General features: G+C 49.4%; 1 protein-coding gene across 1 annotated transcript in view; it reads left to right on the top strand.

Annotated features, from left to right (window-relative positions):
• Positions 1-23,926, top strand: part of EXTL3 (exostosin like glycosyltransferase 3) — a 43,398-nt gene extending 19,472 nt beyond the window's left edge. Inside the window, exons 2-5 of the mRNA XM_075860859.1 lie at positions 6,516-6,643; positions 18,221-18,365; positions 20,823-20,951; positions 22,585-23,926. Coding sequence (XP_075716974.1) covers positions 6,630-6,643; positions 18,221-18,365; positions 20,823-20,951; positions 22,585-22,794 — 498 coding nt within the window. The 5' untranslated portion in view covers positions 6,516-6,629 and the 3' untranslated portion in view covers positions 22,795-23,926. The remainder of the gene's footprint in view (positions 1-6,515; positions 6,644-18,220; positions 18,366-20,822; positions 20,952-22,584) is intronic.
• Positions 23,927-26,173: the final 2,247 nt, after the last annotated feature.

The following is a 26,173-nucleotide window of genomic DNA, read 5'->3' on the forward strand; positions in this document are numbered from 1 at the left end:
GGCATGCTGACTACTGAGGAAGTGCTCCCGGGGGAGGGGCTGTGACTACTGAGGAAGTGCTCCCGGAGGATGGGATGTGACTACTGAGGAAGTGCTCCCGGAGGAGGGGCTGTGACTACTGAGGAAGTGCTCCCGGGGGGGGGGCTGTGACTACTGAGGCTGTGACTACTGAGGAAGTGCTCCCGGGGGGGGGGGGGCGGCTGTGGCTACTGATGAAGTGCTCCCGGGGGGGGGGGGCTGTGGCTACTGAGGAAGTGCTCCCGGGGGGGGGGGGCTGTGACTACTGAGGAAGTGCTCCGGGGGGGGGGGGGGCTGTGACTACTGAGGCTGTGACTACTGAGGAAGTGCTCCCGGGGGGGGGCTGTGGCTACTGAGGAAGTGCTCCCGGGGGGGGGGGCTGTGGCTACTGAGGAAGTGCTCACGGGGGGAGGGGCTGTGGCTACTGAGGAAGTGCTCCCCGGGGGGAGGGGCTGTGACTACTGAGGAAGTGCTCCCGGAGGAGGGGCTGTGACTACTGAGGAAGTGCTCCGGGGGGGGGGGGCTGTGACTACTGAGGCTGTGACTACTGAGGAAGTGCTCCGGGGGGGGGCTGTGACTACTGAGGAAGTGCTCCTGGGGGGGAGGGGCTGTGACTACTGAGGAAGGGCTCGGGGGGGGGGCTGTGACTACTGAGGAAGGGCTCGGGGGAGGGGCTGTGACTACTGAGGAAGTGCTCCGGGGGAGGGGCTGTGACTACTGAGGAAGTGCTCCGGGGGAGGGGCTGTGACTACTGAGGTAGTGCTCCGGGGGAGGGGCTGTGACTACTGAGGAAGTGCTCGGGGGAGGGGCTGTGACTACTGAGGAAGTGCTCGGGGGAGGGGCTGTGACTACTGAGGAAGTGCTCCTGGGGGGGAGGGGCTGTGACTACTGAGGAAGTGCTCCAGGGGGGGAGGGGCTGTGACTACTGAGGAAGTGCTCCCGGGGGGGGGCTGTGACTACTGAGGCTGTGACTACTGAGGAAGTGCTCCCGGGGGGGGGGCTGTGGCTACTGAGGAAGTGCTCCCGGGGGGGGGGGGCTGTGACTACTGAGGAAGTGCTCCCGGGGGGGGGGGGCTGTGACTACTTAGGCTGTGACTACTGAGGAAGTGCTCCCGGGGGGGGGCTGTGGCTACTGAGGAAGTGCTCACGGGGGGAGGGGCTGTGACTACTGAGGAAGTGCTCCCGGAGGAGGGGCTGTGACTACTGAGGAAGTGCTCCGGGGGGGGGGGCTGTGACTACTGAGGCTGTGACTACTGAGGAAGTGCTCCGGGGGGGGGGCTGTGACTACTGAGGAAGTGCTCCTGGGGGGGAGGGGCTGTGACTACTGAGGAAGGGCTCGGGGGGGGGGCTGTGACTACTGAGGAAGGGCTCGGGGGAGGGGCTGTGACTACTGAGGAAGTGCTCCGGGGGAGGGGCTGTGACTACTGAGGAAGTGCTCCGGGGGAGGGGCTGTGACTACTGAGGTAGTGCTCCGGGGGAGGGGCTGTGACTACTGAGGAAGTGCTCGGGGGAGGGGCTGTGACTACTGAGGAAGTGCTCGGGGGAGGGGCTGTGACTACTGAGGAAGTGCTCCTGGGGGGAGGGGCTGTGACTACTGAGGAAGTGCTCCGGGGGGGGAGGGGCTGTGACTACTGAGGAAGTGCTCCCAGGGGGGGAGGGGCTGTGACTACTGAGGAAGTGCTCCCAGGGGGGGAGGGGCTGTGACTACTGAGGAAGTGCTCCCAGGGGGGGAGGGGCTGTGACTACTGAGGAAGTGCTCCCAGGGGGGAGGGGTTGTGACTACTGAGGAAGTGCTTTCGGGGGAGGGGCTGTGACTACTGAGGAAGTGCTCCCAGGGGGGAGGGGTTGTGACTACTGAGGAAGTGCTTTCGGGGGAGGGGCTGTGACTACTGAGGAAGTGCTCCGGGTGGGGCTGTGACTACTGAGGAAGTGCTCCTGGGGGGGGGAGGGGCTGTGACTACTGAGGAAGTGCTCCGGGGGAGGGGCTGTGACTACTGAGGTAGTGCTCCCGGGGGGGAGGGGCTGTGACTGAGTAAGTGCTCTGGGGGGGAGAGGCTGTGACTACTGAGGAAGTGAAAACATACCATAGGGAATTTAAAGTGTGAGCCCCAATGGGGGGACAGTAAGGACAACCTAGCGCTGCGGAATATGTTGGCGCTATACAAGTAACTGAAATAAATAACAGAAGTAAATAAACTAATAAATGCTCTCGAGGGGGAGGGGCTGTGACTGCTGAGGAGTTGGGCGGGTGCCTGCCGTGATTACTGGTTTGATATTTGGGGGGAATGGGGGGACGATTTTCACTATTCCATGGGGGGCACGGCTATAACTACGGACAGGTCTATTCTGACTACTGGGGTAGCATAACCTCATGTGAAATGTAAGGCCCGGCTTCCACTTCCCTGGATGAAGGGCAGACCTATATATACAAGGTGATGTAGCTCGCTGCTGGACATAGATTTGTTCAGGCCTGTTATCAGATGTCTCACAACTGAGGGTTTGTTACAATGTATTAGTCTAGAGTCGACAATCCTCTTTGAGCTAAACTCCTCAGCAGCACAAGGAGGAGGGGCTGTGACTACTGAGGAAGTGCCCCGGGGGGGGGGGCTGTGACTACTGAGGCTGTGACTACTGAGGAAGTGCTCCGGGGGGGGGCTGTGACTACTGAGGAAGTGCTCCTGGGGGGGAGGGGCTGTGACTACTGAGGAAGGGCTCGGGGGGGGGGCTGTGACTACTGAGGAAGGGCTCGGGGGAGGGGCTGTGACTACTGAGGAAGTGCTCCGGGGGAGGGGCTGTGACTACTGAGGAAGTGCTCCGGGGGAGGGGCTGTGACTACTGAGGTAGTGCTCCGGGGGAGGGGCTGTGACTACTGAGGAAGTGCTCGGGGGAGGGGCTGTGACTACTGAGGAAGTGCTCGGGGGAGGGGCTGTGACTACTGAGGAAGTGCTCCTGGGGGGGAGGGGCTGTGACTACTGAGGAAGTGCTCCAGGGGGGGAGGGGCTGTGACTACTGAGGAAGTGCTCCCGGGGGGGGGCTGTGACTACTGAGGCTGTGACTACTGAGGAAGTGCTCCCGGGGGGGGGGGGGGGCTGTGGCTACTGAGGAAGTGCTCCCGGGGGGGGGGGGCTGTGACTACTGAGGAAGTGCTCCCGGGGGGGGGGGGCTGTGACTACTTAGGCTGTGACTACTGAGGAAGTGCTCCCGGGGGGGGGCTGTGGCTACTGAGGAAGTGCTCACGGGGGGAGGGGCTGTGACTACTGAGGAAGTGCTCCCGGAGGAGGGGCTGTGACTACTGAGGAAGTGCTCCGGGGGGGGGGGCTGTGACTACTGAGGCTGTGACTACTGAGGAAGTGCTCCGGGGGGGGGCTGTGACTACTGAGGAAGTGCTCCTGGGGGGGAGGGGCTGTGACTACTGAGGAAGGGCTCGGGGGGGGGGCTGTGACTACTGAGGAAGGGCTCGGGGGAGGGGCTGTGACTACTGAGGAAGTGCTCCGGGGGAGGGGCTGTGACTACTGAGGAAGTGCTCCGGGGGAGGGGCTGTGACTACTGAGGAAGTGCTCGGGGGAGGGGCTGTGACTACTGAGGAAGTGCTCGGGGGAGGGGCTGTGACTACTGAGGAAGTGCTCCTGGGGGGAGGGGCTGTGACTACTGAGGAAGTGCTCCGGGGGGGAGGGGCTGTGACTACTGAGGAAGTGCTCCCAGGGGGGGAGGGGCTGTGACTACTGAGGAAGTGCTCCCAGGGGGGGAGGGGCTGTGACTACTGAGGAAGTGCTCCCAGGGGGGAGGGGTTGTGACTACTGAGGAAGTGCTTTCGGGGGAGGGGCTGTGACTACTGAGGAAGTGCTCCCAGGGGGGAGGGGTTGTGACTACTGAGGAAGTGCTTTCGGGGGAGGGGCTGTGACTACTGAGGAAGTGCTCCGGGTGGGGCTGTGACTACTGAGGAAGTGCTCCTGGGGGGGGGAGGGGCTGTGACTACTGAGGAAGTGCTCCGGGGGAGGGGCTGTGACTACTGAGGTAGTGCTCCCGGGGGGGAGGGGCTGTGACTGAGTAAGTGCTCTGGGGGGGAGAGGCTGTGACTACTGAGGAAGTGAAAACATACCATAGGGAATTTAAAGTGTGAGCCCCAATGGGGGGACAGTAAGGACAACCTAGCGCTGCGGAATATGTTGGCGCTATACAAGTAACTGAAATAAATAACAGAAGTAAATAAACTAATAAATGCTCTCGAGGGGGAGGGGCTGTGACTGCTGAGGAGTTGGGCGGGTGCCTGCCGTGATTACTGGTTTGATATTTGGGGGGAATGGGGGGACGATTTTCACTATTCCATGGGGGGCACGGCTATAACTACGGACAGGTCTATTCTGACTACTGGGGTAGCATAACCTCATGTGAAATGTAAGGCCCGGCTTCCACTTCCCTGGATGAAGGGCAGACCTATATATACAAGGTGATGTAGCTCGCTGCTGGACATAGATTTGTTCAGGCCTGTTATCAGATGTCTCACAACTGAGGGTTTGTTACAATGTATTAGTCTAGAGTCGACAATCCTCTTTGAGCTAAACTCCTCAGCAGCACAAATCTCTCTGCCATCCTGACCGTTTGTTACAATGTATCAGTTTGGAGTCTAGACTCAGAGGATTGTCTAGACCGGATACAATTGTAGCAAACGCTCCGCTGTGAGAAGTATTCGCTCTGTACAAGTTCCCATTTACAGACAGTAAGCAGAGCTATTGAAAATTGCACACACAGCATATAATAAAAATTTGCAACACGTTCCATATCCCCTTCCATATGGGAGCCGGCGTGGCACCCAGCACCCTTAGAAAAACGCTGGTTGAGCCGGGGGAAGCTGCGGCCTGCCAGGCCCTTCCCCTGTAGCGGCCATTCAGATGAGTGGCCCTTCTTTCTGGCTCATGGGGGGACCCCGTTCTCTGACGCCCATATACCCTAATGTGCCGTATGGACAGCGATTATCTTCATGAGACATCCCCTTTAAGCTTTATTTACATTAGCCTGGATGACCCCTCTAATGCCAGAATGAGGGGTTCGTTGTCACGTTTGCCCCCTGATTGACTCCTCTGGGCCTCCGTACACCGAGCTGTCCCCATTCCGACTTTGGATCCTCTGGTTGTAGATACATTTTGGGGTGAAGTCTTCGGTCTATGGGAGCGCACTGCTCGCTCCTGGCAATGAGAATGAAATGCGTGTGTTTAGCATATATATAGCGTCTGTGCGGAGCTGATAGCGCGCTCCCCCTCTGCTACATAATTACATCCCCCAGCTACGCTCACTGGTAATGAGATCGGCACGGAGGGGGCACTTCATGCCAACATCAAACTTTTACAGTCCGTAACTGCTGTCTACATGATCACGCACAAGAGCCGCGTTCACACCGTACCCTCCAAATGCCTGATCTATAGAGTAGCGACTTCTTAAAGGGCCACTACACCGGAACGCTGCAGATTATAATAGAGCAGGGGCGTTCGAAGAGGAGCGGCTCCGACCAGTCACACATTATAATTGCACATCTTCGTTCTTAGAATCATGGCGGGGGAGGGGATGGTTGGCGGTTAATTGCTCAGATCTAATTTAGTCTTTGGCCGGTTAATATAATCGCTGCTGTTATGTAATCATGAAAATCTGCTGTACCGTTCTCTCTCCAGCTTTAATTAATGACCTCTGTCTAGTTAAAGGGGTTGTCTTGTTTTTTTTCATACACCCTATTAGCGTATTCTGAGTTAATAGAGGGGGGGGGGTCTCCTGTACAGGATCCATTACACATCTGAATGGGGTTGTTTCTACAGCATGTGCAGGGATTTCTACAAACGCCACGTGTGAATATAGCCTTAGAAGGGTTCCCCGCTTTGAAGAATTTATATTCGAAGGATCTCTTGACCATAATCTGATCGCAAATCTGGGACCTCCAGCGATCAGCTGTGATCTGTGGAGAAACCCGGCAGTGCTTAGTTTCCCTGCAGCGCCACCACAGGAGAAATGAAGCATTACACAGTGTCCATACATATCAATGTGTTGTTTGTGTAATACAGGACAGGCAGGTTTTTTTTTTTGTAAGTCCCATTAGGTGACATTCCTATACGTTACTGCCTGTGCATTTATAATGTTAACCCCTTAACGGGAATCACTGCCGGACAGCCACGGTGGCCTTACTCAGACCCTGAGCTGGAAGTTTAAATCTGCCGCCCACGCCGATTTCGATGCCGGGGCTGACGGGAGTGAAATAAAGGATCACACTTGTTGATCATTATTGATCGCAGCAGTTAAACAGCCGCTGTCATTCACGGTCATCCTCCTTGTGCCGATGCGATTTTGCTGACGTAACTATGCCGTGCAGCCTGTAGGCAAGGTAAACCATGATCACGTGCGGCAAGGGGTTAAATATGTGCGCTTTATGACATATATGCATAGAATAGGATTATTGGGAAGTTATAGTGTGTGATGTATCGTATGTAATGACTGCGCCCTCCTCCCTCCGTCAGGTCGTGCGCACAGAGAAGAACAGCCTGAATAATCGCTTCCTGCCCTGGGACGAGATAGAGACTGAGGCCGTGCTCTCCATCGATGACGACGCTCATCTCCGGCACGACGAGATTATGTTTGGCTTCCGGTAAGTTCCTTGTTCACACTTGGTCTGATGTGTTATATTGTGTCCGTCCAGAATCTCGCTCGTATATTATGTGACCTGAACGTCAAAGGAAAGCGTCCTAGGACGACGTCTGCTCTGACACGTTACAGATTCTATATTGATCTAAATAAAGTACTGATCCTGAGTAAGATCCTGTATTATACTCCAGAGCTGCACTCACTATTCTGCTGGTGGAGTCACTGTGCACATACATTATGTATCCTGTACTGATCCTGAGTTACATCCTGTATTATACTCCAGAGCTGCACTCACTATTCTGCTGGTGGAGTCACTGTGTACATACATTATATTACTTATCCTGTACTAACCCTGAGTTACATCCTGTATTATACTCCAGAGCTGCACTCACTATTCTGCTGGTGGAGTCACTGTGTACATACATTACATTACTTATCCTGTACTGATCCTGAGTTACATCCTGTATTATACTCCAGAGCTGCACTCACTATTCTGCTGGTGGAGTCACTGTGTACATATATTACATTACTTGTCCTGTACTGATCCTGAGTTACATCCTGTATTATACTCCAGAGCTGCACTCACTATTCTGCTGGAGGAGTCACTGTGTACATACATTACTTATCCTGTACTGATCATGAATTACATCCTGTATTATACTCCAGAGCTGCACTCACTATTCTGCTGGTGCAATCACTGTGTACATACATTACATTACTTATCCTGTACTGATCCTGAGTTACATCCTGTATTATACTCCAGAGCTGCACTCACTATTCTGCTGGAGGAGTCACTGTGTACATACATTACATTACTTATCCTGTACTGATCCTGAGTTACATCCTGTATTATACTCCAGAGATGCAGTCCCTATTCTGCTAGTGGAGTCACTGTGTACATACATTACATTACTTATCCTGTACTAATCCTGAGTTACATCCTGTATTATACTCCAGAGCTGCACTCACTATTCTGCAGGAGGAGTCACTGTGTACATACATTACATTACATTACTGATCCCGAGTTATATCCTGTATTATACTCCAGAGCTGCACTCACTATTCTGCTGGTGCAATCACTGTGTACATACATTACATTACTTATCCTGTACTGATCCTGAGTTACATTCTGTATTATACTCCAGAGCTGTACTCACTATTCTGCTGGTGGAGTCACTGTGTACATACATTACATTACTTATCCTGTACTGATCCTGAGTTACATCCTGTATTATACTCCAGAGCTGCACTCACTATTCTGCTGTGGAGTCACTGTGTACATATATTGCATTACTTATCCTGTACAGATCCTGAGTTACATCCTGTATTATACTCCAGAGCTGCACTCACTATTCTGCTGATGTAGTCACTGTGTACATACATTACATTACTTATCCTGTACTGATCCTGAGTTACATCCTGTATTATACTCCAGAGCTGCCCTCACTATTCTGCTGGTGGAGTCACTGTGTACATTACATTACTTATCCTGTACCAATCCTGAGTTACATCCTGTATTGTACTCCAGAACTGCACTCACTATTCTGCTGGTGCAATCACTGTGTACATACATTACATTACTTATCCTGTACTGATCCTGAGTTACATTCTGTATTATACTCCAGAGCTGCACTCACTATTCTGCTGGTGGAGTCACTGTGTACATACATTACTTATCCTGTACTGATCCTGAGTTACATCCTGTATTATACTGCAGAGCTGCACTCACTATTCTGCTGGTGGAGTCACTGTGTACTTACATTACTTGTCCTGTACTGATCCTGAGTCACATCCTGTATTATACCCCAGAGAACCAGTTCCTCTAGAGCAGTGGTTCCAACTGGGGTGCCTTGAGAACCGTCCAGGGGTGCCGCGACACTCCGCTCATCCACTGCCCTGAAAAAAAAAAACTCCCTTTCTTAGTAGCAGGTGCGACGATTACACGTCTGCTACAAGTGCCGCCCACTAAATCCCACCAGAAGACCCAGACAGGGAGGAGGTATTAACATAAAACTATTCCGGGGCAGTATTCATTCTGCCTTTCATGTCTTTGATGGTCACTTTACTGGGGGGCTGATGGTCATTTTACTGTGAGTGAAGGGCTGATGGTCTTCGAGTGGTTTCCACCTCTGAGCTCCAATTGAAATTAACCCCTTCCCGACATCCGCCGTATATATACGGCGCACGCCGGGTGGGGGAATATGGAGCGGGCTGACTCCATAGAACGAGTGTGTCGGCTGTGTGTTACAGCCGACACTTCCGGGTAACGAGCGGGATCCCGTTTTAGCGCGATCCCGCTTGTTTAACCCGTTAAATGCTGCTTTCAATAGAGATCGCAGCATTTAAATTACTAAAAACAGGGGGGCGACCCCCTGTAACGTCCCAACGCCCCCCCCCCCCCGCGGCGAGATCGGGGGGAGCCGTTGGCTGGCATGGCTGCCTGGGGGCCTGACGAAGTCCCCCAGGTCCGCCATCTTTGTACTCCTATGAAGCTCTGCCTCCGGCAGGGAGTAATAGGTGCCTGTCAGAATCACGATATACTGCAATACATTAGTATTGCAGTATATTGATCAAGCGATCTAACGATCGCTGGTTGAAGTCCCCTAGGGGGACTAATAAAAAAAAAAGTAGAAATGAGTTAAAGTTTTTTTTGTGTAAAAAAAAAAAAAAAAATTTAAAAATTAAAAGTTCAAAAAACCCCCCTTTTCCCATTTTCCCCCTTAGAGCATAGTAAAAATTTTTTATAAATAAACATAATTGGTATCGCCGCGTCCGTAAAAGTCTGAACTATCACAATATATCGTTATTTAACCCGCGCGGTGAACGCCGTAAAAAAAAAAAATTGTAAATGCCAGAATCTCTAGTTTTTTGGTCACCTCATCTCCCACAAAAAAATGAAATAAAAAGTGATCAAACCATCGCATGTACCCCAAAATGGTATTATTAAAAACTACAGCTTATCCCGCAAAAAATAAGCTTAATCGACGGAAAAATAAAAAAGTTATAGCTCTCGGAATTTGGCGACACAAAATAAATTTTATTTTTTACACTTAGGTTTTTACTTGTAAAAGTAGTAAAATATAGAAAAATGACACATATTTGGTATCGCCGTAATCGTATTGACCCGCAGAATAAAGTTAACATGTTGTTTTAATTGCACAGTGAAGTCCGTAAAAATGGCGCGCAAAAAACAATGGAGGAATCGCTGTTTTTTTTTCATTTTCTACCCCACAAATATTTTTTTTCCCGTTTCCTAGTACATTGTAAATGGCGCTACAAGAAACTACAACTCGTCCCGCAAAAATCAAGCCCTGATAGGACTATATAGACGGAAAAATAAAGGCGTTATGGCTTTTGGAAGGTGGGGAGGAAAAAACGAAAATGAAAATCTGAAAAATGGCTGCGGCGGGAAGGGGTTAATAGGAGGCAGAAAATACCTGTGGCGCTCGTTTGAAGCTTTCTAGTCTCCGGTTTTTGCATTCGCTTCAATGTCAATTCAATATCTGAACAGGTTGGGAAACTCTGCTCTAAAGCGAGGATTTCTCTTCTGTAGGATCTGCCGTCTTTGCCTAGTAAAAGGGGGTGTGAAGGTCTGGAGAGGAGCCAGATACAGTTTTCAGCACTTTTGTCTGTGTACTCGAGTACGCAGCGCCCAATGCTGCCTCTCCTGCTGTCACTGGTCACGTGATCGCCGGTATGCTGGCAGTAGTAGGCTGCTGATGGGTATAACTAGACCCGGCACAGTGCTAGCAGGGACCGTGGTCCCTATAACACGGCTGATCTCCCTGCTGTACAGCCCCCAGTTACAGTGGGGAAAAAATAACATAAAATGAGATAAATTCCTTCAAAGGTCTTTTCTGACATTTAAAGGACAAACCGTAAAAAGTAAAAAGAAAACAAATCATGATTAAAAAAAAAATCGGCGTTGATCACGAAAAATTAATGAATTTATTTATTTTTTATTTTATTTTTTTTTTACCTTTATAGGGCAGAGCAGAACCCAAAAAAATCAGATGTGCAGAGGGGGCTCACTTGGATTAGGGTCAGCTCACACACATTTTTCCAGTGCTGATTTTTGATATGGAATCTGCATCAAAAACTTCCTTAGGCCCCCTGCACACGACCGTATTTTCATCTATCCGTAAATACTGTTCGTATTCCATCCGCAGATATTGATCCGTAAAAAAGAGGGAGGCTGCAAATGATGTCACCGACATGTTGCATAGCAACGCTTCCGGAAATACGGACGGTTTATGGATGCACATCCGTAGCCGTCCCTATATACGGAAGCTCCCACAGTCTTCTATGGGAGATTCCTGCGCTTCGGTTACACGCGGAGCCGAGCGCTGTTTTACTTTCGGCGGATATGCCATGGATTTTTCTAATCGGATTACTCCTTTAACCCTTCGCTTGCCATTTGTCTCGTCCTGATAGATCAGTCTAGGTTTATCCCAATATGTGTAAACGTTGAAGCTGCGCCGCCCTCTAGTGGTGAAGCTTCAGCAGTGCAGTCCCCCAGGGTAACCCATGACCGTAAAAGCCATAAACGAGGTTTACCATGAACGTGTTTGTACAGTGAACAGCTCATTGGCAGGTTTTGCGAGCTCCTCGGTGGAAATTACCCTCGGCCATAAAATGTTCTCGCCAGCGCTGCGTGGGAGATATAAACACGGCCGCGCTGTGTCGTAACTCCCAGCTGGAGGCGTCGTTTTTCTGCAGAATAAAAGTTATATTGTGTAAGCGGGAGGAGGACCGATCAGAACTGCGCACACAGCCGGAGGGCAGCACCCCACCCCCACCCCGTCCTCCTATATCAACTCTCATGGTGGGGCCGGGAGCGCGGCCTTATAATTCAGATTTCCATCATACGGAGCATTCATTTACATAATTGGCGCCGCCTGGGGTTTCATTTGATGTCCTATTTTAATGATATCCCCAAAAAAAGGGTCTGAAAAGGTTGGGATTTTTATTTTTTTCCCCCTTTTCAGGCTGCGCGCCGTGTCCGATTCTTGGATGTGGTTGTATTGACACGCGGTCGGATGTTGCGTTTCTCGGATTCTGAGTGATATATTTCATCTCATAGGGATGTTTGGGTTCCTAGGCTTTTAAAGGGGTCCTCTTGGATTTAGTTTTTTTTTAGCCCTCCCTCCGTACAGCGCCCGCTGACCTAAACATTGCAGCGACGCTCAGATCCGCTCAGTGCGCAGAAAGAGCCCCCGCTGCGGCATCCCGTACTTCGCACTGACGGTGGGAGGTGGAGGACGTGTATGGTCCTAGACGCTGCGGCAAGGTTTACATACAGCGGCGCTCAGGCCAGTGGGAGGTCTAGAAGTAAATGATGATCGCTCTTATGGTCTAAGGGGGTCGGGTGCCGCCGTGGTCTAAGGGGGTCGGGTGCCGCCGGCGTCTAAAGGGGTCGGGGGCCGCCGGCGTCTAAAGGGGTCGGGGGCCGCCGGCGTCTAAAGGGGTCGGGGGCCGGCGGCGTCTATGGGAGGAGGGGGCCGGCAGCGCTGGGCACAATGCGTATGTGAGGGGGGGGTGCCGCTGGGCAATGCATGTGTGGGAGGGATGGGGATTTGTTATGTTAGATTATTTTTGTTTATGCCTCCCAACAAGCATCCAATAGTAAAACACAGAGGAATCACCGGTCACATGACGCTGTTCTCTGTACATTGTATCACCGGTCACGTGTCGCTGTTCTCTGTCTGTACATTGTATCTCCGGTCACGTGTCGCTGTTCTCTGTCTGTACATTGTATCACCGGTCACGTGTCGCTGTTCTCTGTACATTGTATCACCGGTCACGTGTCGCTGTTCTCTGTACATTGTATCACCGGTCACGTGTCGCTGTTCTCTGTCTGTACATTGTATCACGTGTCGCTGTTCTCTGTACATTGTATCACCGGTCACGTGTCGCTGTTCTCTGTCTGTACATTGTATCACCGGTCACGTGTCGCTGTTCTCTGTCTGTACATTGTATCACCGGTCACGTGTCGCTCTTCTCTGTACATTGTATCACCGGTCACGTGTCACTCTTCTCTGTGCATTGTATCTCCGGTCACATGTCGCTGTTCTCTGTACATTGTATCACCGGTCACGTGTCGCTGTTCTCTGTACATTGTATCACCGGTCACGTGTCGCTGTTCTCTGTCTGTACATTGTATCACCGGTCACGTGTCGCTGTTCTCTGTACATTGTATCACCGGTCACGTGTCGCTGTTCTCTGTACATTGTATCACCGGTCACGTGTCGCTGTTCTCTGTACATTGTATCACCGGTCACGTGTCGCTGTTCTCTGTACATTGTATCACCGGTCACGTGTCGCTGTTCTCTCTCTGTACATTGTATCACCGGTCACGTGTCGCTGTTCTCTGTACATTGTATCACCGGTCACGTGTCGCTGTTCTCAGTCTGTACATTGTATCACCGGTCACGTGTCGCTGTTCTCTGTCTGTACATTGTATCTCCGGTCACGTGTCGCTCTTCTCTGTACATTGTATCACCGGTCACGTGTCGCTGTTCTCTGTACATTGTATCACCGGTCACGTGTCACTGTTCTCTGTCTGTACATTGTATCACCGGTCACGTGTCGCTCTTCTCTGTACATTGTATCACCGGTCACGTGTCGCTGTTCTCTGTACATTGTATCACCGGTCACGTGTCGCTCTTCTCTGTACATTGTATCACCGGTCACGTGTCGCTCTTCTCTGTACATTGTATCACCGGTCACGTGTCGCTGTTCTCTGTACATTGTATCACCGGTCACGTGTCGCTGTTCTCTGTCTGTACATTGTATCACCGGTCACGTGTCACTGTTCTCTGTCTGTACATTGTATCACCGGTCACGTGTCGCTCTTCTCTGTACATTGTATCACCGGTCACGTGTCGCTGTTCTCTGTCTGTACATTGTATCACCGGTCACGTGTCGCTCTTCTCTGTACATTGTATCACCGGTCACGTGTCGCTGTTCTCTGTACATTGTATCACCGGTCACGTGCCGCTGTTCTCAGTCTGTGCATTGTATCACCGGTCACGTGTCGCTGTTCTCTGTACATTGTATCACCGGTCACGTGTCGCTGTTCTCCGTCTGTACATTGTATCACCGGTCACGTGTCGCTGTTCTCCGTCTGTACATTGTATCACCGGTCACGTGTCGCTGTTCTCCGTCTGTACATTGTATCTCCGGTCACGTGTCGCTGTTCTCTGAACATTGTATCACCGGTCACGTGTCGCTGTTCTCTGTACATTGTATCACCGGTCACGTGTCGCTGTTCTCTGTCTGTACATTGTATCACCGGTCACGTGTCGCTGTTCTCTGTACATTGTATCTCCGGTCACGTGCCGCTATTCTCTGTACATTGTATCACCGGTCACGTGTCGCTGTTCTCCGTCTGTACATTGTATCACCGGTCACGTGTCGCTGTTCTCTGTCTGTACATTGTATCACCGGTCACGTGTCGCTGTTCTCTGTACATTGTATCACCGGTCACGTGTCGCTGTTCTCTGTCTGTACATTGTATCACCGGTCACGTGTCGCTGTTCTCTGTACATTGTATCACCGGTCACGTGTCGCTGTTCTCCGTACATTGTATCACCGGTCACGTGTCGCTGTTCTCCGTACATTGTATCACCGGTCACGTCGCTGTTCTCTGTCTGTACATTGTATCACCGGTCACGTGTCGCTGTTCTCTGTACATTGTATCACCGGTCACGTGTCGCTGTTCTCTGTACATTGTATCACCGATCACGTGTCGCTGTTCTCCGTACATTGTATCACCGGTCACGTGTCGCTGTTCTCCGTACATTGTATCACCGGTCACGTGTCGCTGTTCTCAGTCTGTACATTGTATCACCGGTCACGTGTCGCTGTTCTCTGTACATTGTATCACCGGTCACGTGTCGCTGTTCTCTGTCTGTACATTGTATCACCGGTCACGTGTCGCTGTTCTCTGTCTGTACATTGTATCACCGGTCACGTGTCGCTCTTCTCTGTACATTGTATCACCGGTCACGTGTCGCTGTTCTCCGTACATTGTATCACCGGTCACGTGTCGCTGTTCTCTGTCTGTACATTGTATCACCGGTCACGTGTCGCTGTTCTCTGTACATTGTATCACCGGTCACGTGTCGCTGTTCTCTGTCTGTACATTGTATCACCGGTCACGTGTCGCTGTTCTCTGTACATTGTATCACCGGTCACGTGTCGCTGTTCTCAGTCTGTACATTGTATCACCGGTCACGTGTCGCTGTTCTCTGTCTGTACATTGTATCACCGGTCACGTGTCGCTGTTCTCTGTACATTGTATCACCGGTCACGTGTCGCTGTTCTCTGTACATTGTATCACCGGTCACGTGTCGCTGTTCTCTGTCTGTACATTGTATCTCCGGTCACGTGTCGCTGTTCTCTGAACATTGTATTACCGGTCACGTGTCGCTGTTCTCTGTCTGTACATTGTATCACCGGTCACGTGTCGCTGTTCTCTGTCTGTACATTGTATCACCGGTCACGTGACGCTGTTCTCTGTACATTGTATCACCGGTCACATGTCGCTGTTCTCTGTCTGTACATTGTATCACCGGTCACATGTCGCTGTTCTCTGTCTGTACATTGTATCACCTGTCACGTGTCGCTGTTCTCTGTACATTGTATCACCGGTCACGTGTCGCTGTTCTCTGTACATTGTATCACCGGTCACGTGTCGCTGTTCTCTGTACATTGTATCACCGGTCACGTGTCGCTGTTCTCTGTCTGTACATTGTATCACCGGTCACGTGTCGCTCTTCTCTGTACATTGTATCACCGGTCACGTGTCGCTCTTCTCTGTACATTGTATCACCGGTCACGTGTCGCTCTTCTCTGTACATTGTATCACCGGTCACGTGTCGCTCTTCTCTGTACATTGTATCACCGGTCACGTGTCGCTCTTCTCTGTACATTGTATCACCGGTCACGTGTCGCTCTTCTCTGTACATTGTATCACCGGTCACGTGTCGCTCTTCTCTGTACATTGTATCACCGGTCACGTGTCGCTGTTCTCCGTACATTGTATCACCGGTCACGTGTCGCTGTTCTCTGTCTGTACATTGTATCACCGGTCACGTGTCGCTGTTCTCTGTCTGTACATTGTATCACCGGTCACGTGTCGCTGTTCTCTGTCTGTACATTGTATCACCGGTCACGTGTCGCTGTTCTCTGTACATTGTATCACCGGTCACGTGTCGCTGTTCTCAGTCTGTACATTGTATCACCGGTCACGTGTCGCTGTTCTCTGTCTGTACATTGTATCACCGGTCACGTGTCGCTGTTCTCTGTACATTGTATCACCGGTCACGTGTCGCTGTTCTCTGTACATTGTATCACCGGTCACGTGTCGCTGTTCTCCGTCTGTACATTGTATCACCGGTCACGTGTCGCTGTTCTCTGTCTGTACATTGTATCTCCGGTCACGTGTCGCTGTTCTCTGAACATTGTATCACCGGTCACGTGTCGCTGTTCTCTGTCTGTACATTGTATCACCGGTCACGTGTCGCTGTTCTCTGTCTGTACATTGTATCACCGGTCACGTGACGCTGTTCTCTGTACATTGTATCACCGGTCACATGTCGCTGTTCTCTGTCTGTACATTGTATCACCGGTCACATGTCGCTGTTCTCTGTCTGTACATTGTATCACCTGTCACGTGTCGCTGTTCTCTGTACATTGTATCACCGGTCACGTGTCGCTGTTCTCTGTACATTGTATCACCGGTCACGTGTCGCTGTTCTCTGTACATTGTATCACCGGTCACGTGTCGCTGTTCTCTGTACATTATATCACCGGTCACGTGTCGCTGTTCTCTGTACATTGTATCACCGGTCACGTGTCGCTGTTCTCTGTCTGTACATTGTATCACCGGTCACGTGTCGCTCTTCTCTGTACATTGTATCACCGGTCACGTGTCGCTCTTCTCTGTACATTGTATCACCGGTCACGTGTCGCTCTTCTCTGTACATTGTATCACCGGTCACGTGTCGCTGTTCTCTGTACATTGTATCACCGGTCACGTGTCGCTGTTCTCAGTCTGTACATTGTATCACCGGTCACGTGTCGCTGTTCTCTGTACATTGTATCACCGGTCACGTGTCGCTGTTCTCTGTCTGTACATTGTATCACCGGTCACGTGTCACTGTTCTCTGTCTGTACATTGTATCACCGGTCACGTGTCGCTCTTCTCTGTACATTGTATCACCGGTCACGTGTCGCTCTTCTCTGTACATTGTATCACCGGTCACGTGTCGCTGTTCTCTGTACATTGTATCACCGGTCACGTGTCGCTCTTCTCTGTACATTGTATCACCGGTCACGTGTCGCTGTTCTCTGTACATTGTTTCACCGGTCACGTGTCGCTGTTCTCTGTCTGTACATTGTATCACCGGTCACGTGTCGCTGTTCTCTGTACATTGTATCACCGGTCACGTGTCGCTGTTCTCTGTACATTGTATCACCGGTCACGTGTCGCTCTTCTCTGTACATTGTATCACCGGTCACGTGTCGCTGTTCTCTGTACATTGTATCACCGGTCACGTGTCGCTGTTCTCAGTCTGTACATTGTATCACCGGTCACGTGTCGCTGTTCTCTGTACATTGTATCACCGGTCACGTGTCGCTGTTCTCTGTACGTACATTGTATCACCGGTCACGTGTCGCTGTTCTCTGTACATTGTATCACCGGTCACGTGTCGCTGTTCTCTGTCTGTACATTGTATCACCGGTCACGTGTCGCTGTTCTCTGTACATTGTATCACCGGTCACGTGTCGCTGTTCTCTGTACATTGTATCACCGGTCACGTGTCGCTGTTCTCTGTACATTGTATCACCGGTCACGTGTCGCTGTTCTCTGTACATTGTATCACCGGTCACGTGTCGCTCTTCTCTGTACATTGTATCACCGGTCACGTGTCGCTCTTCTCTGTACATTGCATCTCCGGTCACGTGTCGCTCTTCTCTGTACATTGTATCACCGGTCACGTGTCGCTGTTCTCTGTACATTGTATCACCGGTCACGTGTCGCTGTTCTCTGTACATTGTATCACCGGTCACGTGTCGCTGTTCTCTGTACATTGTATCACCGGTCACGTGTCGCTCTTCTCTGTACATTGTATCACCGGTCACGTGTCGCTGTTCTCTGTACATTGTATCACCGGTCACGTGTCGCTGTTCTCTGTACATTGTATCACCGGTCACGTGTCGCTGTTCTCTGTACATTGTATCACCGGTCACGTGTCGCTCTTCTCTGTACATTGTGTCACGTGTCGCTGTTCTCTGTACATTGTATCACCGGTCACGTGTCGCTGTTCTCTGTACATTGTATCACCGGTCACGTGTCGCTGTTCTCTGTCTGTACATTGCATCTCCGGTCACGTGTCGCTGTTCTCTGTCTGTACATTGTATCACCGGTCACGTGTCGCTCTTCTCTGTCTGTACATTGTATCACCGGTCACGTGTCGCTCTTCTCTGTCTGTACATTGTATCACCGGTCACGTGTCGCTGTTCTCTGTACATTGTATCACCGGTCACGTGTCGCTGTTTTTATCGTCTGTAGGGTCTGGAGAGAGGCCAGAGACCGCATTGTTGGCTTTCCGGGACGCTATCATGCCTGGGACATCCCTCACCAGTCGTGGCTCTACAACTCCAACTACTCCTGCGAGCTGTCTATGGTGCTGACCGGAGCCGCCTTCTTTCACAAGGTTTGTAAGGGATTTTTGATCAGTCTTCATGTTAAAGAGGCTCTGTCACCAGATTATCAAACCCCTATCTCCTATTGAATGTGATTGGCGCTGCAATGTAGAGAACAGTAAAGTTTTTGGTTTTTTTTTTAAAAACGATCATTTTTGCCCAAGTTATGAGCAATTTGATATTTATGCAAATGAGCTTTTCAATGGACAACTGGGCGTGTTTTCTCGTTTTACCAACTGGGCGTGTATTGTGTTTTTACCAACTGGGCGTTGTGAATAGAAGTGTATGACGCTGACAAATCAGCATCATACACTTCTCATCGTTCCCACCCAGCTTCTTTCACTGCAGACACACAGCGTGACGTCACCCACAGGTTCTTCAACCTTGGCGTCGGACGAGAGAAGACACATCTGTTCCAGGCGTCCAAAAGGTTTAATATGCTCGTCTCTAGGGAGTTTTCTCTGCTTACCTGCACATACCTTGCACTGTACCCTCTGACGCCTGGAGCTCATGTGTCTTCTCTCTTCCGACGCCAAGGTTGAAGGACCTGTGGGTGACGTCTTCATTCCCACCCAGCTTCTTTCAGTGCTGACACACAGCGTGACGTCACCCACAGGTCCTTCAACTTTGGCGTCGGAAGAGAGAAGACACATCCGCTCCAGGCGTCAGAGGGTACAGTTGAATTTGCAGCAGCATCACCATGTGCAGTAACAAAACGTTACTGTTCTCTACATTGCAGCGCCGATCACATGCAATAGCAGATAGGGGTTTCATAATCTGGTGACAGAGCCTCTTTAAGTTATGAGGTTTGGAATGAAACGACTCGAGACTTCTCCAGTCCAGGACGTCTCTGATCACCTCCTGTCTATGGCGACATCTCAACTACTTGGAGAGTTTTTCTTAGGCCCCTGGACCGCCCAATCTCCCGGCTGCGTCTCCCGCTGACACTTTTAGGCTTTTGTATAGAGATGCGGCTGCAGAATACTAGGAGTGCAGTGAAGATTTGGAGGGGTCTCTTTCTCTTTTCTATTTAAATTGCAGGAACGTAAAAAACCGCTCCGTATATTCAGACGTTTTTTAGTAAGTGTGTGAACAGAGCCTTAGGCTCAGGACATGGCTGACGACGACCTCCTCCCCCACACTAAAGGTCCCTTTAAGACTAACGCCATGTTTTATCTTTCTTGCTCTATTTCGCTGCCTGCACAGACTTGAGAAGAAGCCGGGCAGGACCAGTGCTGCTTCTGCACCGCCTGCCCCACCTAACGTATTCCAAATGGTGGCACCCGTTATAGGTGCCATAGGGACCCGAACCACTAAATAAACCGAATGTAAATAAAGTTCAATCCGTGTATAATGAAAAGTTCTGCAATTTTCTAATTTCTTGCCATTTTCAACATCGTTGCTTGCTGTCTGTGAATTGAAACATTGTCCAGACTCTGAAAATCCGTACGGATCTAATACTTCTCACAGCTGAGGGTTTGTTACAAATGTATCCAGTCTACACGGGCTTCTGTGAGATTTAGGCCCTGTTCACACAGTTTTTGCAGTTTTTATTTTAACCTGCCCGTTAACACCGTTTGCTGCGTTTTTCGGCCGTGGGCATTGAGCACCGCGGCCAAAAAAAAAAGTCCCTAAAAAACGTGAGGTCAGAGACTGAAACGTCCAAAGAAAGGAAATGTAGTTTCTTTTTCTCACAAGCGGCAAAACAACCGCCTCTGCCTCCCATGGAAATCAATGGCAGGCGATTTCGGCTGTTTTTTGCCGCGTTTTCCGCAGCAAAAACTCAATGTGAACGGATCTTATAGTGTCGGATCCAGAATGATACATTGTAACAAACTATTAGGACAGGAGAGAGCAAGACTTGTGCACTGATGTATTTACCTCGCAGAGGATTCTCTACACTGGATACGAGTGTCGCAAACCCTCAGCTGTGAGTGTTATGTCTGTACAGGTTTTGATGGCGTATGTTCACATTCACTGACTGCAAGCATTACAGTTAATTTGCAGAGGCTGAAAATCAGTACAGACCAAATACTTCTCACAGCTGAGGGTTTGTTACAAATGTATCTCGTCTACGCAGGCCTTAGTGAGAAAAAAGGGTGTCAATTCCAGACTGATACATTGTAACAAACTATTCGCACCTGAGAAAGAGAGACTTTGTATTTACCTTGCAGAGGATTGTCTGGACTGCAGTCATTGGTAGAAAACCCTCAGCTGTAAGAAGTGTTAGGTCTGTACAGGTTTTTGATGTTCCCATTCACTGACAGCAAGTGTCACGGTTGATATTCAGAGGCTGAATATCAGTACTGATATAATACTTCTCACAGCTGAGGGTTTGTTACAATTGTATCCAGTCTAGACAATCCTCTAGTGTGGATTGCAGACTGGTACATTTGACTTCACTGATACATTGTAACAAGGTGAGAGTTTTGTGCTGCTGATGTCCTGTATGTTGTCTCCTCCGGCAGTACTACGCCTATCTATACTCCTACGTGATGCCGCAAGCTATCCGGGACATGGTGGATGAGTATATCAACTGCGAGGACATCGCCATGAATTTCCTGGTCTCCCACATCACCAGGAAACCTCCCATCAAGGTGAGCGCTCCGTCCTCTCGCTTCACGTACGCGGTTACTTATCGCCTGTCCGCTGGGCATCGCTCGCGCAGTGCCGCCTGTCCGCTGGGCATCGCTCGCACAGTGCCGCCTGTCCGCTGGGCATCGCTCGCACAGTGCCGCCTGTCCGCTGGGCATCGCTCGCACAGTGCCGCCTGTCCGCTGGGCATCGCTCGCACAGTGCCGCCTGTCCGCTGGGCATCGCTCGCACAGTGCCGCCTGTCCGCTGGGCATCGCTCGCACAGTGCCGCCTGTCCGCTGGGCATCGCTCGCACAGTGCCGCCTGTCCGCTGGGCATCGCTCGCACAGTGCCGCCTGTCCGCTGGGCATCGCTCGCACAGTGCCGCCTGTCCGCTGGGCATCGCTCGCACAGTGCCGCCTGTCCGCAGCTCCCTAATGCATGGAAATGCTCTGTAATTGACTGAAACATCGGATGCCGGGCAGGAGTCCAGGTCTCAGCCGGGAATATTTATTCTCTCTCGCTCCAGATCATTTAAGTATCGAGCGGCAAAACTGCTGCATCATTACTTCTCCTAATGGAGGGGAACTCCCAACATCTCCACATCCGACAATTAAAAATAAGGCACTTGTATTATTCCCAGCCACCCCTGCACTTGCTAAATACAAAGCTAGGTTTACATGTTCTTTACAGTAGTCACATCCAGAGCTGCATTCAAAATGCTGCTAACTTCCTCTTAGTACTAAGGCTGCAGGATCCCTGCTTGTTCAGCTTCTCCCTAGGATACGCTTTGCTGGCCAGCATCGTGAGAGGTGCGTTGTTTATACCAGACATTGTACCTCTGCGATCGCCAACCTGTGACTCCAGCTATGGCAAAACCACAACTCCCATCGTTCTCTAACAGCCTGCAGCAGAGCAAGGAGAGGGTTGTAGGAGGCAAAGGTAGTAAATTAATTAAGATGGTGTAATGAAAAGTTCTGCAACTTTTGTATTTTAATTGCTCTTAATTTTTAAGATCGCTGCTTGCTGTCAATGAAGGAAAATATATATATATTTTTTTTCATTCAGAGGCAGAAAACGTATCATGTTTGACTGATACAAGTTCATTACAGTGTATCCGAGCTCTCTTCAGCCTCTGGATGTAAAAAAATAATAATAATTATTTTTTTTTTAATCACGTGATACATTCTTTGACAGCAAGCATAGGTCTTGAAAGCGGTGAGGGATTGAGCCACAACGTTACCATTGCAATATTAGGACGTTGCACAGCTTTTCGTCATATTTTCTTTATAATTTAAAGGAGCCCTCGAGTCTTTTAATAAATCCAGATTATTTGAGTTTCATAATCTGTCATCTTAAAGGAACAGTAACCCCAGAAATGAGTGATTAGAAGTAAACCGTGCTTGTCCGTCTGCAGGGTTTTCTTTAGCTCCTGAAACATAATGTAGAAAGAACACATTAAATTTTCCCCTAATCCCTTCCGTTTTTGGCTGTCACATGATAGTGTGGGCGGGGATTAGCCAAGTGGGTGGGGCTTAGTGTTCCTGGTCTCCTACTGCAGACAGGGTAGTGAGGCTGACCTTCTGTAAAAATGTCTGACCGTTTTGCATTACATGTTCTGAAGTTGTCACCTGTGCTGTCCCTCACTGTTGGCAGGTTACCTCGCGCTGGACCTTTCGCTGCCCGGGATGCCCTCAGGCCCTCTCCCACGACGACTCGCACTTCCACGAGCGCCACAAATGCATCAACTTCTTTGTGAAGGTGTACGGATACATGCCGCTCTTATACACACAGTTCCGCGTGGACTCCGTTCTCTTCAAGACTCGACTTCCTCACGACAAGACAAAATGTTTCAAGTTCATTTGAAGACGGCCGATCCGGTGCCCGTCAGTCCGGTGACGTCGCGATCCGGTGCCCGTCAGTCCGGGGACGTCTTCTTGATACTGACATTGCATCACATGTTCTCTAGTCTTAAAGAAAAAAAAAAAAGTTGAACTTGATACAGACTCTAGGAACCTCGGATACACTGAAGGAGACGACGGTCCAATTTTTTTTTTCCCTGTAAATTGGTATTTTTTTTTATTTTTTTTTGCCATACAAATATTTTACATTTGTGCGGTGAAGCTTTTACCTGACATCTCCAAGAGGATCGGCTTAGGCCATTGTGAACCCCACTGGATTCATTCGAGTTTCTCAAAAAGTGACTAAGTTGCCCCATTTCCTGGACTCCCCAAAATCTTTTTTTATTTGACCAACTTTCCAAAAACATTCACTGGACGCTCAAATCATTGCCACGATACAAGCAGAGACTTCGCTCGTCCCACTTGGGAGATCGCAACGCACAAATCTGCCAACCCAACGACAATGCTTGACCCTCTATACCGGCTCACCCATTACCCCCAAATCGTGCCCCATTCCTACACCTAGGTCCTACGACGTACCGGTAAAGCACAGAAGTCCCGCTTCATTCTCAGATACGCCTTTGTACATGAAATAAATTGCTGTACAGCTCGACAGATGTAGACGATGTATTTAGAAAAATTTTTGAAATTTTTTGATTTTTTTTTTTGGGAGGGCAATTTAAGCGTTTACAGTCCCAGACGCCGGAGACCTTTAAGCAGACTGTATCCTTGTACGCCTCGTCTCCAGCGGCGACAGCGAGAGAAGTTTTATGCTGCCAGGTACGAGTATGTTCTGGTATCCAGTTTTTAGGATTAGTGATGTAGTCTCAACCTGTGGTAATTACTTTTTTTTTTTTCCTTAAATTTTATTATTTTTACGCTCGACAAGCAAAAGTTGAATAAAAACCCTTGGTGAAAACGGAATTTTTATGAAAAACGAAAATTTTTATCCAAAAATTTTAAGGATCTGTCCAAGGAGTGGAAACCAAGTACCTTGGATACACTTTTAAGCCTAATTTCTCAGTATTGTCCTTTTATCTGTACAAGTCGGGCTCAAGACCTGTGCAAATTTATTAAAGTGGTAAATACGTGTCTAAGACTGAGCACAATCTGTAAAGGAATGTGGTGACTACTTACTGGGAGCAGCCATTTTGGAGGTTTAATTAAAGGGACATACACACTTTCTGTTTGCTGTGCAGGTGAATGCGCTCATGCTAGGGACAGGCAGACTATAGTGTTCCTCAGTGGAATGAGTACCAGGAAGTGCATGACGATCCCTACCAGCCCATGATCACTGCTGAGAACCCCTAGAAACATAGGAGTGGATGATAAGCGGCATCTCTTATGTTACTGCTGATCTTAAAGGTAAAGTGACCCATTTAAACAGACTCTACATTTATATAGTCCTACAAAATAGTTCTCCGACTCAAAAACATAGCATGCGGTTCCAGGTTACTAAAAAGACGTCCATGTTTAGTGTTTTGGGTTCCATCCTTAAGCAACTGCTCCCAAAATCAGGATCTAGTTCATGTATATGTAATCCTATGAGAACGGTTTATACCACTTATCCTTACATTCTCTCTTAGTAGTCACTGCAAACGCCCTAATATGGATTGTGGAAATGGATTGTCCGAAGAGGACCTCCCCTTTAAATCTAAACTTTACCCAAGAGTATAAAACTCACTATTCTGCTGGTGGAGTCACTGTGTACATACATTACTTATCCTGTACTGATCCTGAGTTATATCCTGTATTATACTCCAGAGCTGCACTCACTATTCTGCTGGTGGAGTCACTATGTGCATATATTACATTACTTATCCTGTACTGATCCTGAGTTACATCCTGTATTATACTCCAGAGCTGCACTCACTATTCTGCTGATGCAGTCACTGTGTTCATACATTACATTACTTATCCTGTACTGATCCTGAGTTACATCCTGTATTATACTCCAGAGCTGCACTCACTATTCTGCTGGTGCAGTCACTGTGTACATACATTACATTACTTATCCTGTACTGATCCTGAGTTACATCCTGTATTATACTCCAGAGCTGCACTCACTATTCTGCTGGTGGAGTTACTGTATATATACATTACATTACTTATCCTGTACTGATCCTGAGTTACATCCTGTATTATACTCCAGAGCTGCACTCACTATTCTGCTGGTGCAGTCACTGTGTACATACATTACATTACTTATCCTGTACTGATCCTGAGTTACTTCCTGTATTATACTCCAGAGCTGCACTCACTATTCTGCTGGTGGAGTCACTGTGTACATACATTACATTACTTATCCTGTACTGATCCTGAGTTATATCCTGTATTATACTCCAGAGCTGCACTCACTATTCTGCTGGTGGAGTCACTGTGTACATACATTACATTACTTATCCTGTACTGATCCTGAGTTACTTCCTGTATTATACTCCAGAGCTGCACTCACTATTATTCTACTGGTGGAGTCATTTCGTACAGTCAGCATGCATGTCCTCAGACTTCTGTAACGTAGGGAGATAATGAATTTTTTTCCCTACATCAGATTACTGAGTGTAAATACAACACTCCTCAGAATGGAAGCTCGGTGAAGACACCAAACAAGCAGGGAATGCTGGGAGATTTTAGCTCTGAAGAGAAGTAATTCAGTATATTTACACAGCTATTTTTTCTGCTCTATGTAAGACGCTTGTTCAACCTTGATTACTTCTATCTGAGGGACGTTCCTCTGTCTGTTGGGTTCAGTGTTGCGCGTTTCAATGTTGTTTGGCGATTTTTCCCACCATCTAGATGCGTTTTATGAACTCTGCAGCAGTGGTGGGAGGGGAGAATAAAATGAGCGGGTTGAGATTGATCTGATTCTCCAGGTTCCTGCTCTATGATGTTGAGTTTATAAATGATTCTCCCAGCTCGATGTTACTGATGTGAACGAGGCTTAAAACTAATGTCCAGTCATCAGCGTGGCTGCGGCTGCTGAACAAGTAGGTTGCCCACTGACTACCGCCCTATCTAATCAATACCTGCAGGAAGAGAATCCGCTTTAAGGTGTTCGCTAGTTTCGAGAAACGTGGCTGCTTTTTCAAAATATAGCGCCACGCCTGTCCTAAGGTTGTGAGTGGTATTACAGCACAGCCCCATTTATTTCAATTGATCTGAGCTGGAATACTGGACACAATCCATGGACAGGTGGGGCGCTGTTCCTGGAAGAATGCAGCCATGTTTTTCTTATCCTTGTCAACCTCTTTAATGTCGGCCGGTGCCATCTGACCACCTTGAGGTGAACTTGGGTCTTCTCTACAAGGTCGCATCTACATGGATGTGCACTTCCAAGATTTCCA

This window comes from Rhinoderma darwinii, chromosome 4 (assembly GCF_050947455.1).
Source record: "Rhinoderma darwinii isolate aRhiDar2 chromosome 4, aRhiDar2.hap1, whole genome shotgun sequence".
NCBI lineage: Eukaryota > Metazoa > Chordata > Amphibia > Anura > Rhinodermatidae > Rhinoderma > Rhinoderma darwinii.